Here is a 16,607-nt window from a genome sequence, read left to right on the forward strand (position 1 = left end):
AAAAAAAAAAAAAAAAAAACAAAAAACAAACAAACAAAAAAAAAACACCTCTTAATTCAAATGTAACAGTTGCACTAGTAAGGTTCTTCTGGTTTGGGCTGAATTACCCCAGATTACCTGATATGCTTCAGACCAGGATCGTTCCATAAAACCTCTAGCAATGCAGAGTGAGGTTACCAACATTCCTGTGCTCACATCAGGTGACGTGCAAGGAGAACTAATGCCCCTGACTTAGGTTATACAGCATCTGGAGAGCTGCTGATACCATGGTTGGATGTCAGTGATGTTTTGCCTCCAGAGACAACACGGAGTACCTGTTCAGGCAGGCATCTTCTGAACGGGTAACTGTATCCGCACAACATTTACCAGCATTTGTAAGCAAGAACACTGGCAGGTTTTTTTTATTATTTCATATGCATACTTTGTGCAATGCAAATGGTTTTGGTGTCATTGAATTGTTTTATAAAGCACCCCTGGGTGCTTTTCAAAGCAGTAACCCTGTCCTTTGAGCTTCCTATTAAGTTGTTTAGCTAATCTGATTGAATGTGTGTGTGTGTTTAGCATGTTTTCTGCTCGGATTGAAGCTGAACGTGTTACTTGTATGTGACAATCCTTGCCAGCACACAACTTTCCTTAGTGCCATCAGGTATGTAGGCAAAATGATTTTACCTAAAGTGACGTGTGGTTCCACTCTCTCTGTAGGAATGCAGAAAAGTCACAGCTTTTGTGATCTCTATCTGTTCTTCCTGCATCTTCTAAATGAAACCTGTTTGCATTATGACAGTGCTAAGAGACTACAGCTTTCTGCTCTCGGCAGTGCTGATTTTTGAGTCCAGTCATCCTGCACTGCAGATGATGCTCTTTATTACCTCTCCATTTTCAGTTTTTCTCAGCAGCAGTAAGTTCTCCTCAGACAGTCTGAGATGTAAGCATTCTCCAGGATGATATAATTTAAAATTCACATAAGCAAACTACTATGTAATGCATTTGTTCATATCCTTAGCTGGAAAGTGCTTCATGTCTACTGAGAAGGAAGCTTTGTGGTTAAAGCCAATGTACCTGAGTGAGGTTGAGATCTTGACCTGGCAGTTTGCTGTTTTGTGCTTTACAGCTTTTGAGTCACCCTTACAGCACTTCCTTGGCTTCCCTTTTAGATACCTCCTGTTTTACAGTGATTTTCCTGAATATTTGGACTTCTTCATTCACACTTGAATCTGCAGTATCTCCACCTAAAAGTCTATGACAATTAGTAAAGTTGGCCTGGAGTCCCCAAGCTGGTTCCCTTTGGCTTTACTCCCAGCTGTGCTCCAGTGTGGATGGAGGGAAAAGGTATGGGAGCTGTCCTTCATCATGGCAGTGGTGCAACTTTGTCTTCTTCTACACAAGCTGAAAGCAGCAGAGAAACAACAAGGCCGTGTTTTATGTTAGGTCTTTGTTTGCCATATGCGTTCTTTCGCAACTTAATTCACTCTCCTCTATGTACTGCATTTTACCTCACCATGCTTGTAGTTACTCCCAAATGCATGTGTGGAGCTGATTTGATGTCTTTGGCTTGAGTGCTTCCACAGAGCAGTCAAGAAATTGAAGTGAAATTCCGTGCACTTGGTCTTTGTTCCAGGCCAGTTCATTATCAGCAGAAGTTTTTGTCTAGGTAGCTGAACTATAAGTAAGTACACAAATAAAATGCTTGGTAGTAAAAGCTCCTACATGAGGATAAGGCTATTTGCAGACTATAATGCCTAAGATGGCCATTAAATGGGAAAGCACCACAGTTGAATTTAAACATGTGAATCATAAAAATTAGCAGCCCCTTCAATTTAAACCCTAGAACCGGCAGCCTTAATTAGCCTTTAGGCTAAGCTTCCAAGTAATTAAACTTGTGCTGGATTTGAGAGGAACAGCTCCAGGCAGTAGTGCAGGCTCCTGTGTTTGAAGGCCTATCCTCAAATGTGCATTATAAAAATAATTAAAAAAATAAGTGTATCTGCAACTTGAGGAGATTACAAAGAATTAAATAATATGAAGACTGTTTCCCTGACTAAAGCCTTTTCTACAGCATGGTGCACACAAAGTCTTCTAATGACACTGCTCAAGAACACGGACTGTTGAGAAATTGCACTTCTAACCACTGGAAGGACAGACTAGGGAGCTTAGAACATCGCCAGCCCAGGTCAGCAGGGCATACAGAGGTTAATCTGAGTGATTGGAATGCACTACAGTTGGGCAATTATAACATGTTAATAAATTCCATCAGTTAATTATGCTGCTGTAACTTGTCCTGTGCCTCTTGCCATGGCACTGGGCACCACTGGCTCTTTTTCTTCCTTCAGATAAATATGAACATTGATGATATACACACAGAGCCTTCTCTTCCCCGTTATATATTTAAGAGGATATATATATAAAATATATTTTTATATACGTAATCATGAAATCTAACTTGAGTGAACTGCAAATATTTCTGATACTTCCATGATTGCTTCTGTTTTATTTTCTTTACACCTGGGACTGGAGTTGTTTACTAACATGGGTTCCAGTTCAGTAGAGATTTCTTAATTGTATGGCTTTATTGAATGAATGTTTAAATTATTTAAACTAGAAAACAAAGGCAGTGCTTGGCTGTTTTTCTGTACATAATCGAAAATGCCCATTTTCCTGTCTAGGTTAAGTGTGAGCAAGGGAAGTGAATTAAAAGGAATTAGAATGTGGAGGGACTTTAAAGGAATCTGCAGGAGAACCCCTCTGCAAGGGTAGGTAGTTTTGCTGTTTATCTTCTGGATGCTTTATTTTGAAGGGTGCACTGTAAAGCTTCAGAATATCCTTCATAAATAAGTGTTTTTACTTGAAAATTATCATTCCTTTCATATTCTGATTTAGTACCTTCAGAATAGGAATGAACTCTGGGAGAAACAGAAATAAGCATACATTATAACACAGTATTACCCAGCGGCCCAGCATTACGTAGGGCTGCATTTATTATGCTCTGTGTACACAGTAGCTGGAAAACATGATGCATGTTTTCCCGTGGAACAATTCTGCATAAGCCAATTGGATCAGCTCTGTTGTGCTTTGAAGATACCAGTCCCACATCTGCATGTTGAATGCTAATAACATCTGAAGATAGGTTTTTTTCATATCATTTTTCCAACCTCCTAAAAGAGGCAAGTGGTTGTCAGCCTGCACAGGTGATTACAATACATCTTGTTAGGCAGTCCTGCCCTGACAGGTAGCAGTGGCACACCTGGAAGTGAGAAACACCTGAAATGAACATTAAATTAAAAAAATAATAATACAGTATTTGTCTTCTGCTTCAAATGTTGGACCAGATAATAGGTTTCTTTCAACTGACCTCTAGTATGGAATGTGTTGTTTTTTCTGAAAATGGAAATGAACTCATAAGGATATTAGCAAGTGCAGGTAAGAGGCCTTGTCCTCAAATGCTGGTTTGATGTTGTTTTTTATTATGCCTGACAAGTCAGTACCTGTGCTGCTCTTCCTACCCACAGTTGTGTCTGGAACGGAGGCTTCAGCGTCCTGTCACAAATGAAGATCTCTTCAAGGACAGATCTTCCCCAGTGCAAGGCTTATAGAAACTTACATACTTCCAAATCAAATGCCCCTGAAGTCAAGCTTTTCAAATAGAGAACTTTCTCTGGCTTTTATTGATTTAATAACTACTCTGTACTTTGAAGACTGTGTGACCAAGTTGTGTCTAAAAACAGCACAGAGGTCCTACAGCAAGTGGGACAATTCTGTACATGTAAAAATGCCATTACTGTGCCTTTTTCTCTTACCTCTCGCAGGCTGAAATCAACACAGTGTTGTTTTCCTGTGCTCATGTATTTTGTGGTAGCTCGAGAGGCCCAACATGTTGCTGGCAGGCTTCTTTTACATTACTGTATAGTAGATTAGCTGTGTGTGACAGCACATTGTCTCCTACCTCTCTGGGACTGGAAACTTCAGGAGGAGGCTGTGTGATAACGTAGCACAGCATTCATGGTATTATTTACAATGAAATTTGTATTTGAGTTTAGTGAAACAACATACCTGTGTAAGTGAAGAGCTTGGTTGTGATTCTGCTACTGTTTGTCACCAGCATTCCTTTGTTAAAAACCCTGCTGTCTTAAAGAAGACGGTGCAGGTAAAGCATACAGACACTGCTGGCTTTGCAAATTGGACAAGAATTTGTTCCTAGACATACAAATAGCACATGTTAATGAACACTAATTCATCTTTACACAAAAAAGTTTGAAAATCTGAGTCATCTCATGATGATCTCTCTTTAGGCTTTCGAGCCTAAATTCAAGTTACTGCTGGTAGTCAACAGATCATAAGATGTAGGGTGGTATGTGACTTGTATTCCAATAAGAAGTAACCAAGTTAGTTAGGTTTGCCTAAGTTTAATACTTCATTTGGCCCTTGCAGTGTTGCTTTCCAAAGTGCATTCAATTTATATGATTTTGTAGAGAAACACAAATCCAGAATGCAGACAAGTCTACTTCTGAATAGAATTTGAAGAATGTTACAGGGTAGGTGGCAACTTGTATTTGAGGATGCAGTGACTTGTGTGATAATGTAAAGCTGAAGAGCCACCAGAAGGAAGATCCCTTTGAGTTGTGATTTGAGGGTAAGAGCAGAATGAGGGAGACCAACATTACTTTCTTCAGTCTTTTCATTAAGTTTGTGTTCTGTTTTGTGACGGATAGCGGTGAAAACAGTTGGAAGAGCCCCTGCTTGCTTTCAGCTTTCCTTGGGCCACTTTTCAGATGTGGATGCATTCATGCAAGTCTGCATGGTGTGGAACTGAGTTAATGCAGGTCTGTGGAGAAGCAGAACATAGAACAACAAAATATCCCATGTTGGAAGTGACCGACAAGGATCACTGAGTCCAACTCCTGGCTCTGTGCAGGACCACCCAAAAAACAAACCCCACTCTGTGCAGCTCCTTCTAGAACAGCTGTGGGAAGAACAAATTTAAATATATTCTTTTCCCTCTCCCATAGTAGTGGATCACATCTTCCCTCTTATTTTCAGTTTAATTAGATCAGGAGTAGATAATCTGCTGGATGCAGTCCCTTACACCTGGTACTGTACAGGGGAAACTCCCCGTGTTCCAAGAGGATTACCACAAACTAGACTGCAGTGGCAGGAGGGCCCATAAACCTATGGCAGGGGCACTGAGGAGGAATTTTATCGTAAGTCTGGAATCTAGAAGAAATTTCCATTAAATACATACATAGTCTGTCACAATCTCTTATAAATAGCATGTGGAGCCCTGGCTTGCAATAACAAGCCAGTCATACATTGTAAGAACTACTGCTGGCATATCTTCTGTGTCACATCTTTAAAGTGTTTTTTTAAAAAAAAAAAAAAGCTTAATATCAGTCTAACACAATTCTCAAAAGTATGCTTTAAAAACAAAAAATATTCTAGAGTCTATCCCCTTTTAACTTGCTGGCTCTGTCTGTATAAAGCAGACAGAATATTGCTGCTAGGGAAGGTATGGGTTTGTTACCTCTGTTGACATACTTTCAAGTGAAATGTTACTGCAGACAAAGCACTGTGAGGCTTTAGCTTGCTGGTGAAGGTAAAACCCAACCTCTAGCAGCCCAATTCCACTGGAGAAGGAACTGAGCTTTATGAGCATACCTTCAGAAAGGAGAGTACTTCATGAGTAATATGGTGAAGAGACTCTGTCTTCTGTCCATCCCTTCTACAGAGCCCTGAGGAACATCCTTCCTCCCAGCAGGCTCCTTCTGACCAGAACTATCTCCAAGAGGGAGCACAGAAGCCCTTTCAAAAGCAGCTGCTGTTGGTTCCACGATGGCACATAGAAAGCCAGCCATATGCATAACCAGAGTCCACATGTCAACAACAACAAAAACCCATTAAAAAAAAAAAAAAGTGAAATACCTTCCTTCCTTCAACCTCCCTTTAAAAAGAACATTGGGGCTCAATCTTTGGGTTCTCAACCTATGAATTCTAAATTTCATTCTAAGATGAGAATGGAGAAAATGAACAGAGGTGCTGGGAAAAGCATTGAGAAAAGCAGTTTCACTTATCTGATTCAGAAGCCTACAGTTACAGTGATCTGCAAGTGCACTGGAAGGGGGTACACCTTTTGACTTGTGACACCCAGATGTACTTATTTAGCTTTAAAAGCTTGAATGAAAGAAGGTGACTTTCACTAAACAGCAGGGGAAGTAAGAACAAACCATGTCACTTCCTCAGCAAAAGTTTTATGTATTAGACAGTGTATTTCTTTTAGTTTAAAAAAATTCTAACACGCAGATGGGGGAAATAGGGCTGTCTCCTCTGCACCAGCACAATGCTTTGCTGACCCCATTAGCTGTTATTAGTTTGTAGAGAACATACACCAGTTTTACACCCAGCTACAGGGTACCCAAAGCAGCCTTAATCAGAGATTTCTCCAGCCTCTCGCAGAAGAGGTAGCTGGGTTTGCTCTGATTTTTAACAACCTGCATTATGGCCACACGTGCCTTCGTGCCTGGGAAGTGCCACAGCCAGCGTAAAGCATCAGGGAGCAGTTTGACAGACCAACCTGCCACAAAGTTTCAGATTGAAACTGACCTCTTTAGTGCTGCAAGCATCGTTTGGAGATGCAGAACAGGAATAAACCTGATTCAATTGACTGGAAATAGAAAAGAGTGCATCTGTGGAGGGTTGGGCATCCCTGAAGCTTCAGGCATCCAACATCCCCCCTTTCAAATTTGGTGTGTTGGCTCCACTTCCGATACTGAATTGCTAATAAAATTAATTAGAAGCGTCATAAGTTGGTCACCCTCAGAGTATTTCTGCGTGAAGCAGCCATTAATTATTCTGATGAGAATTGTCTGCCTTTCTATTTATAGGCTGGCCATGGGCAACGCTGACTGTTCTCAGCTTGCTGTACTGCTACGCTCACGTTGGCATCGAATGGGAGCATTCGTACGCTGTGACCCAGGAGTGACGCAGAGCCACGAGTCCTGGGCCAGCTTACAGGGTGGGGGCTTTTCTACCCCGGACAACTCATCTGCAGGAGAACGTGCCAGGCCGCACCAATGGGCGAGAGCTAAAAGCTCATTACACTCATTCTGGATTGTGAATTCAGTCATCTAAGCAGAAACACTGACAAACTACAGTACAGAGTGAAGAGACCTTATCAGTGATTTGATTTATGTTATTTTTGTAAAACAGTGACATTCATGTTTGCTGCCATTTTGACATACTGAAAAACTCTTTTTTTTTTTTTTTCCTACACTGTACAATTCAGACAAACTCCAGTCTCTCAGCTGCTGTTCAGGGGCACCCAGGGCCATGCCCTGCACTTACATTACTCCGTGTCCAGCAGGATGCTCATCAGTTCTTTTTGATTGCTTTCTGATTTAAGGTAGAATATTGCTGATGTTCTCTCTGGTTGCAGTTTTTTCATCCATAAAGCACTTTTCTACCTACTTACTGTAGCAAAGTCTGCTTTTCTCAATTTCATTTGAACTTTTTTTTGTAGTTTTAGGAATGTTTTTGTTTATTAAAAAGATGAAGCTAGGCCTTTTCTTGATAAATAAACCAACATCTTGTCTTTTTAATCTCACATGACCTTACAGCTCCTTGGTCTTTAAATGCTCTCTGCCTTGGGTTAGACTAAAACACAGAGTATTACCTTTGTGATGGAGCAAATCCCACTTGCACAGGAACTGTGGAGTTCACCTCTTGTGCTTCTCTGCCATGAAAGGAGGTAACCCAGGGGCTGGCTGGCAAGTCTGCTTCATTCTCTGTGAACAGGCACTCAGCTCCTGCAAAATTAAAGATGCACTAGCTTTAAAGCTTTTAAGAGCTTTAAAAATAACACAAAACTAAACAGAATTGTCCGTTACAATGGCACTCAGTTAACCAGAGCTCTGTGTTCTTTATCCAGAGTGAGACCTGGTACGGCAGGTCTTTGCCAAAGCACGAGGCTGCCAAGAGGTGGAAAAGCTCTGCTTGCCATGGTTTGAAGCATCAACGCTGTGGGAGTGCTGTGGCATGCACTGTCTCCCAACAGGGAGGAGATCTTACCCATGTCTGGTATGAGGCACATCTCCCAGTCAGTTCCTTTTTAAATAGATATTGAAGAGCAACATGTCCTACAGTCATGTAGGCTACGCTTTCCTTTAGGCACAACAAAAGCCTCCAACCCCAAGGAGAGCTGTTGCTGAGAGCAGCTAACTGCTCCCGAAGCAGCAAAACTGCTACATGACCTGTGCCCCCAGAAGCCATCTGAGGCATCTCAGTGTCCTGCTGTCCACTGCACATGCAGCTCTGGACTAGTCTGATCAAGATCATCCCTTCAACAAGAAACTGACACAGGCTTCAGCCTGGTGCCTGCATTTGAACAATGTCTCTCCTGCTCAGAAGTACAGCAGACACTTCATTCATGCCTGAAGAAATAAGGGTAAAGGCTTCAGTTCCCTGCCCATCCAGACACTCAGCCCATCCCTCAGCCATCCTCAGCCCTTCATTTTTAGGGAAGGATTTTTACACCACACAAATGCAGTGTGAAATCCCTTTCTAGGAGATACCATTGAATATAAGGCTTACCATATATGCTGCCTCAGCAAAGGGATGTCTAGCATAAATCTAGACTGATTTATGGTAAGCAAACCCTTCCTCTTTTTCTGGAAGGGTGGGAAATTGGCCTCCATTTTGGAGTAGAACTGAGCTAAGACCAAGACCCTCTTGAAACGTTTTTCAAACTTTGTAATTAAGTGCAATTAGCATTGAATTGAAAAGTCATGAGTCTGTTCTTCAGCCTGATCGATTACCATTACGGCATGAAATGAGGGGCTACTAAGTGATGAGATTCCAATTTGTATGCTTGCAATATGCTCTACTCCAATATGAAAATGGCCATGAAGGTCATCCAGACTGTGCTTCTTTCTGAACCACAATTGTTTTTTTAGTATTCTTTTTCTCAGTTCTTTGTAATGTTTCCTAATTTTGTATTCTCTCTCCAAAAATAAAGCTCAAACTGACAGTTGGCTTGAGAACTGTATCTTTGGAAGCTACAGGTTTGGTGTAAGAAACCTAAGTGCTTCACTGCCATTTAGAAACACTCCTATGCACTGGAAGCCTGCAGCATGTGCAGTGCAAACTGCCCATGTTTATCTCTCTCATGCACATATGGAACACAATCCCTGATGGAACAAATTTAAAACCAAAACAAAACACAAATACACTTACAGATTAGCTAAGGTGACACACAAAGCTTCTTGTGAATGGCCACCAAGAGAGAAATTCAAGCAAAATGACCGCTTCCCACAGCTGCCATCCTGGCCCACAGTCAGAAGCATGAAGTACTGTTAGCAACATTTAAGAAATAGATACTACTTCTCATAGTTCATACATGTATCATAAAAGATATAGATTTCCGTCACTCCCATCTTTCCAGAGGTTCTCTTTCCTGCTACTCTGAAATATTTTAAGAAAAAAAGTCCACTCACAAAGTTTCTGATCCACCCTCCTTGCAGAGTGCTGGTAGGCAAGGCATGGGGCTCTGTGAAGGATGCCTGAAGTGCTTCAAATGCACGCAGTCAGCCGTACCTGCAGCTTGGAGACGCTCCTCACGTGACCTGGGCCAGAAGTGCCATCCTCCAGGCAAATCCTCTGCAACGGTCCTAGGGAGGTGGAGGTGGCAGAGCCTGCAACAAGACATAAGGACCTCAGTTACCTAAGGAAAAAAGCAGGTCGATAGGAGGAGATGATTTCCAGATGCTAAGGAAAAGCTGGCTAAGGGCCCTAGGAAACAGTGGACAGAGACAAATTTCCAAAGTCAGAATTGGCTGTTTTGAACCAAAGGAGAGGCAACTGCAGTCCGGAGAATGGGGCACTGCTGCTGGTGGCCCCCAGAGGCACAGGACATCTCTGACTGAGAACAAAAGGTGGTGGCTGGGTAACAGCCAGGCCTGGAGGCCTCATGCCTACTGTCAAATCCAGTTTATAAGGGATGCTGAAAAGCACACCAGCCAGCCAGCACAGCACAGCATGCTTTAATACAGGGCTTTAAAAGCCACCAGGAAGCTGTAGCCATCCAGCCACACATGCACGTGTTCATCCCCTAACCCCCTGCTCAGTTATCAAAGCGCTCACAGCCATAATTATTACTGGGGATCGCTTACGGTAAGTGGCTCTTTCTTTAATTCTGCACTGACTGGAGGACAAGTGAGGCTTTGCTCACATATCCCTTTCACATCTCAGTGCTGAAAGCAGATTAGTTGGCATAACCAGCTTACCACAGGTCATAAGAAAAACAGCTTAACTATGGGAACCTGCAGCAATTTTCTTATTAGTCATAGCAGCAGCACACCGCCTCCCACCTCCTGCATGCCTGCTTTGTTTCCTCCTAAGCTGCTGCAGCTCCTGCTGGCTGTGGGGAGCCGGACCTCCTTAGCACACCAGCACCATTTTCCTCCAGGAGCTGTATGAGTAAGGGGATTGCTATGCACCCTGCATCGCAGCCGCTGCCTGCGCTTCACCGTCCCCCCCCTTGCAGAGCAGCTCTGCCTGGTAGCGCTGTGCAAAACACTCTCCCTGCCACTTGTTAGTCAAGTCATATATTTTAATGCAGGAGGAACAGCTGAAAGAGTGCTTTCCATACAGCCTGTGAAGCGTTCTGAGGCTGAGGTCTTTGAGGAATGAGGGACAACCTGCACAGCAGTAGATCTCTGCTTGTACTGAGAGCCTCCTGAGACTGCCCTGCTCATGGCCCTGCTGATCCCCTCAGACCAGGGCACTTGGGGCACTAAAAAGGAAAGGGTGAAGCCAACTGCTCCAGCAATCAGCAAACGCGATAGCATGACGCATGGCTCCTGCTAAGGGCTGCTGACACCAATATGTGACACAGTCACACACGTGCATCAGGTGTGCCTGAGCGCACTCCAGACCTTGGAGCATGTCAGCTCCATACATGAGTGGGTAGAGGATGCCACCAATGCCCAGAACAAAAGGAAAAGCAAAAGCCTAATGGATCTGACCCATATATTTCAGGTTCTGTGAAAGAGTCTGAGCCATATGGCCTCAAGGCCTGGCCTGCAGGCAGCCCAAGACTCTTCTCCACCACATCCCCACATTTCTTAAACACCTCCAGGGACAATGACTCCACCACCTCCCTAGGCAGCCCATGCCAGTGCCTCACTGCACTTTCTAAGAGGAAATGTTTCCTAATATCCAACCCAAACTTCCACTGGCACAACTTCAGGCCATTCTCTCTTGTCTTATTGCTGTTACCCAGGAGAAGAGGCCAACTCCTCACAGACCTAGCAGGCTACAACACTTTTCATCCTATTCGGGTCTAAGTATAAATAACCCAAAGTATTGGCGTGCCAGCTCCTTTCAGAAAAGGGTCAGACAAAATGGGACTCCTGTAGCACATGGATTCACAAACAGCACTCAGCACATAGAAACACATCGCTACCTGCAGGGATTTAAGAGCAGCTCTGCATACGGTTGGGCAGCTGAAGTGAATCACTGCTGACAGGTACGTCATCCAACCACTGAAAAATTAAAGCTTACTGAAGAAATAATGCAGAGACATGACTTTGGTTATGACCTGTGAAGTCTGAATTGTACCACCACTTCCTCTACAGATACTTTGTGACAGAATTAATTAACTGTTACGGACCACAGAACTGATAGCCCTGCGTTACTGCCTTGGAGCATCTAAATTACATGGCAAAAATAGAACAACTAGAAACACTAGAATATTTGAAGACCAGAAATGTCCATGTTGTTGATGAAGGAATTTAAAAGAAAAGTCCTTTGGAAAGAAGTGGCAGGTAACTTTTTCAGACTGCTGCTGGAAGGGTTAAGGTTGCTCTAAGGATTTGGTCATATGGGACCATTACCTTAAAGTAATCAAAATTGTAGAGATAAAAATACACATTTATGAGACAGTTCTTTCAATGATGTTACTGCTAAATTATAGTTTCAGATTTCTTTCTTCTTGTGGTAGTTCTGTGCTGAGATGGCTAATAATTTGTTCCTTTTGTCACATCTCTGTTTCGGTCTACTGCTGCGATCCTCCCCCTGCCTCACTGCCTGCCTCACTGCCTGCCCTAAGGCCCAGTATTGGGGCCCAGACTCCAACACCAGGCAGCAGCAGCACAACCCAGCTCAGCCAGGGCTCTGCAGACCCACCACAAATGCTGACGTGAAATGCAAAAGCACGGGGGAAGAGACTATGGGGAAAACCAACTACAGAACTTGGAGACCCTTCAGCACAAGGGCCTCTGACTGCATCCCTTCTGGCCCAGAAGCAAAAGCAATGGTTCCAGGAACCTAAGCATCCTGAAGCTCAAATCCTGTCAGCTGAGACATCCTTTCAACCACACCTGACATGCCATCATCAGTACTTCTGGCCAGCTTTTTGCAGCCTTTGCTCAAGTTATTTGTCAGAGTTCCTCACTCTGACCAAATCCTGCCAAATGCTGCCCATTGAACCTAAGACACCTAAAATCTTCTTGAGCCCCGCTTTCCTTGAGAGTTACGCCAATAACCAGTGACACAAGAACAATTGCAGGTTAAGTACAAACTTGACACATGAGGATCAGAAAGTGTGAAAATCATTCAAAATGGAATGTTGCTTCTCCCCACTCATCCACACATGGTAGTCACCACTACCACCAGTCAAAAACTCTAAATGACACTGCTCATTGCTGCAGTGACAACAAACATGCACAATTCCTCACAACCCCACTCATAGGAAAGCTTTTTGGGGAAAGCATCATTGAGACTTCCCAATCATCACAGAATTCCACCAGGACTCCACTGTTTAATCACCAGAAGTTGCAAGCAAAGGGTATAATGATCCACATCCCCACTATCCCGAAAGCCTGCCCCTGAAGCCATCCGTGTATGTTGTAGGGAATCTGGACACTCCACTCCACCAGGAAGCTGCATCAGCAGCTTAGAAGGCAGCTGCAGCCCATTACAACCCCCAGCCCAACCACCCCCCATGCAGACAGTCCTGCTTTCTCCAATCCCAGTGCTTTCCTTACATCAGCTGCTCTGCTCTTTCCCTGCTGCCTGCCCCACTGATGGGTTTTAGAGGCTGCACTCTCACTCAATGCTCTTCTCTTTTTTCAGATGCTCCCCTGACACACAGCTAGATCTCCTCCACAACCAATTTTCCTGGACAAAGAAAATGAAGCACATTCAATCTGCCAGGAGAGGTACCCCCCATGCTATGCTTTTGCTACATTTTATGCCTCTTCCATATACTGCCACGACCTTCATTTCTCCTCACACCCAGTCACCGGCACAATGTCAGAGCAAACAGCCTCTCTAGCAGCTCCAAGCACCCGACTGCTTTATTTGCTGCTCACGAATGCAACATGACCACACCAATTTTGCAGAGCCATTTACAATTCTTGTAGCCTGAACTGTAATTTCATGCAGTGGTTCGCACACACTTTCTGCACACTTTCCTAATGGGTGCTTTTTTCAATTTAGCTTTCAGCTGAGCTGTTTCAGTTTCCATTTCTGTCTCCACGCTTCCTGTAGCCAGGTTCAATATGGCTGCATGTGCAACGTTACCACGCTGGAGGAAAACCAAACAAATAATTTATGTTGGCTTGAGGCTACATACAGATCAGCTTAACCCTCTTGACTATCCTTATGCCACAGCTGACAATTTTTGATAATCCTTCCCGTTATCATTGTTTCTTTCTAAAATACCTTCTGCTTAACTGTAAAACTCAACAGAAAATTCACGGGGACAGAAACCAGCATGCCTCTCTCACTGTAAGGAAAACTGCGCAAGTGATGCAAGCAAAAGAAGTTAAAAAATAATAAAATAAAAGGAACACAGCAGAGGACAAGAGCTGATCACATCAGAAGTAAGCTCCCCAAGGCCGCTTCTGCACTCATTACCTACATCTCTATCAGGTGGGATTTCTAGGGGTAAAAGCTAAGGATTTGCCATTAACAAGTTCAGCTGTTTCAAAACTACACCTGTGCCATGGGATGACTGAAATTTTAATGCAGCCATGCTGCACAAGGACTCAAACTCAACTGTAATAAAGAAGGGAGAACAAGGATGGAAAAGGAAAGGCGATTTAAAAAGAAAACAATCTGTACAGCGTATTGTGCACAAGCACCTTCCTGTCTGCTGCTGACAGCCACAGCCGGCCTTCTCCAGATCTCTGGTTCCCCCCCCTCCCCCCCTTACTGTTCTTCACGAATAGCACAGGTTATTTTCCCAGTCCCTCCATACCATCACACAGGTCACATACCCCTACACTACGCACCCATTGCAACTAAACCACTCACACCACTGGCAGAAACAAACACCATAGCAAGACTACATCCTCCTCAGCCCAGTGGGACAAACAGCCCTACCTCAGAGGCAACTGCTCCTGCTGCCAAGGGAAGTGAGCACCACAGTGAGCACCACGAGGCCAAGAGATCTCTCCCTCCTGGCACAAAGTCCCTCCTGCTAGAGGTGGGCTGACAAAACCCTCACAAATTTCAACAAGAAGACTGTCATCCTGCACCTCAGAAGAACAGCCCTGTGTATCAGGACATGCTGGACACCCATCTGGAAAGCAGCCTGGCAGAAAAGACCTGGAGATCCCGGTGACCACAGAGCTGAACATGAACCATCAGTGTGCCTTGCCACTAAGCAGGATAATGGTGTTCTTGGCTGCATTAGGCAAAACATCGCCAGCAGGTCAAGAGAAGTGCTCCCTCCTCTCTACTCAGCATTGGCAAGGCCACACCTCAGATACCACATCCAGTTCTGGGCCCAACAATACAAAACAAGTACAGACATATTGGAGAATTTAAGATATCTCCACTTACCTTTGATCAAGGGACTGCAGCTCTTCCCCGATGAGGAAGGGACTGGGGCTGCTCAGCTGGGAGAGAAGGCTCAGAGGAACACCATCAGTACATCATCCATTGCTCCTAGAGGGAATGTGCAAAGAGGACAGAGCCAGGCTGTTCTCTCTGGTGCCCAGTGGCAGACAGTAGTTTCCTCTGAACACCAGAAAGCACTTCAGGGCTTCATAGGTCGCCAGAGCACTAGCACAAAACTGCCCAGAGACTGTGAAGCCTCCTCCTTGGAAACATCCAGAAGCTGCCTGGTCAGGCTGCTCTGAATGTCTTCATGCAAGCAGGGGCTGGGCTACAAATATCCCAAGATCCCCACCAGCCTCAGCTGTGGTGCTGTGATTACACCCAGGTGCAGTGAACGAGGTACAGGGCTGGGCTAGGGCCCAGGCCTGCCCTGCTCAGCAGCTGTGCCCACCAGGCTGGGGCTGAGTCAGAAAGTGAACCTTCCCACTTGAACACACAGATTAGGGCAAAATTGCTTTCTGTGTTAAGTCAAGCTCACAATGCCACCAGGGAGGCTGCTGAGAATGCACGAGGAGCTTGAACAAAGAGTAAAACGGACAGTTCAGAGAATGGGAACAACAGCTTTTGGAGACCTCAAAATAAAAAGAAAATTAAAAGTACCTACCTTCACTCCAGAAATTTTCTCTGTTCTAGCAATTACAGGGAATGCATAATAACTTTAGACAAAATAAAGCAGACTTTCACATTGGTCATTGAGCAATATCAACAACTGAAGGTCCTGTCAGAGCGCACTCTGCAGTGGATGCAGGAACGAAGGTAAAAAGAGCTCCTCCTTGAGCTCCTCGGCTGCTCCTGGTACAGTTTAGCCTCAGCTCTGCAGCCTGAATGCTTACGTCTTATAGCTGTCCTTTTGAAGATTAGGTTCCCAATCTCATGAAGCGTGAGGAGGCGACAGGCTAAGATCATGCTTTGGAGTATGAAGCACAAACACGGCTGCAAAGTTCACAGGCTGAAGTCCTGAAGAGTAAAACTTTACATTCACATCCAGATCGGTTGCTGGCCCACAGGAGCAGTGATTTTAGTATGGATTTGCAGACAGCTGGTCCAGATTGGAGTCCACTGTGCTTCACAGAACACCTGAATCCACTTTACAGCAGCCCTGCACTTGTAAATCATGGTTGTACTGACACACACAGAAGGTAGAATTCAGAGGAAACAACCTGAGCTGCTCACAAGTAAAATGGTAATATCAAACTTTTCTATCAACAGTGCTCTGGGTGCAGAACAGCAGCAACAAAATGGCAAGCCAGAATTCTAGAGACTAACTTAAAATCTCCTTGTTACTCTTAAAGTACATATTCAACCCATTAAAAAGCACACCAAAGCAATTATAATGTATAAAATAGTTTATTACTATAATAAATAAAATTAAACTTTTTTTTTTACAAATATTATTTGTGCTTGTTTAAAAATGTTTAACAGGGATATCATTAATGTAGGTGGCTGCATTTGTAACTGAAACATTCCAAAACAGTGTGTATGTGCACACACACTGTCTATCTATTGGCAGCTGCTTTGCTGACCACAAAAATAGTATCTACTCGTTCTCTTTGTCTGATCATGCTTCATTGAACAAAGTGACAAATGCAAAGAAAAAGAAACAGGAATATTTGGTGGATTTTGGAAAGGATAAAACCAAGTGAAATACATTTAAAAGCTCCAAAGCGACTGCATTAACTGCATATCAATAAAGTGTCCATGCAGTGGTGGCTAAA

General features: G+C 43.8%; 1 protein-coding gene across 2 annotated transcripts in view; it reads left to right on the plus strand.

Moving 5' to 3' along the window:
• Positions 1-9,016, plus strand: part of HHAT (hedgehog acyltransferase) — a 147,166-nt gene extending 138,150 nt beyond the window's left edge. For both annotated transcript variants that reach the window (XM_042824838.1, XM_042824848.1), the window contains one exon: positions 6,873-9,016. In XM_042824838.1, the coding sequence (XP_042680772.1) occupies positions 6,873-6,970 (98 nt within the window). In that variant the 3' untranslated portion in view covers positions 6,971-9,016. The remainder of the gene's footprint in view (positions 1-6,872) is intronic.
• The last annotated feature ends 7,591 nt before the right edge of the window (positions 9,017-16,607 follow it).

This window comes from Centrocercus urophasianus, unplaced genomic scaffold (genome assembly GCF_019232065.1).
Source record: "Centrocercus urophasianus isolate 14NV4802_14NV808 unplaced genomic scaffold, USGS_Curo_1.0 seq_10, whole genome shotgun sequence".
Classification (NCBI taxonomy): Eukaryota; Metazoa; Chordata; class Aves; order Galliformes; family Phasianidae; genus Centrocercus; species Centrocercus urophasianus.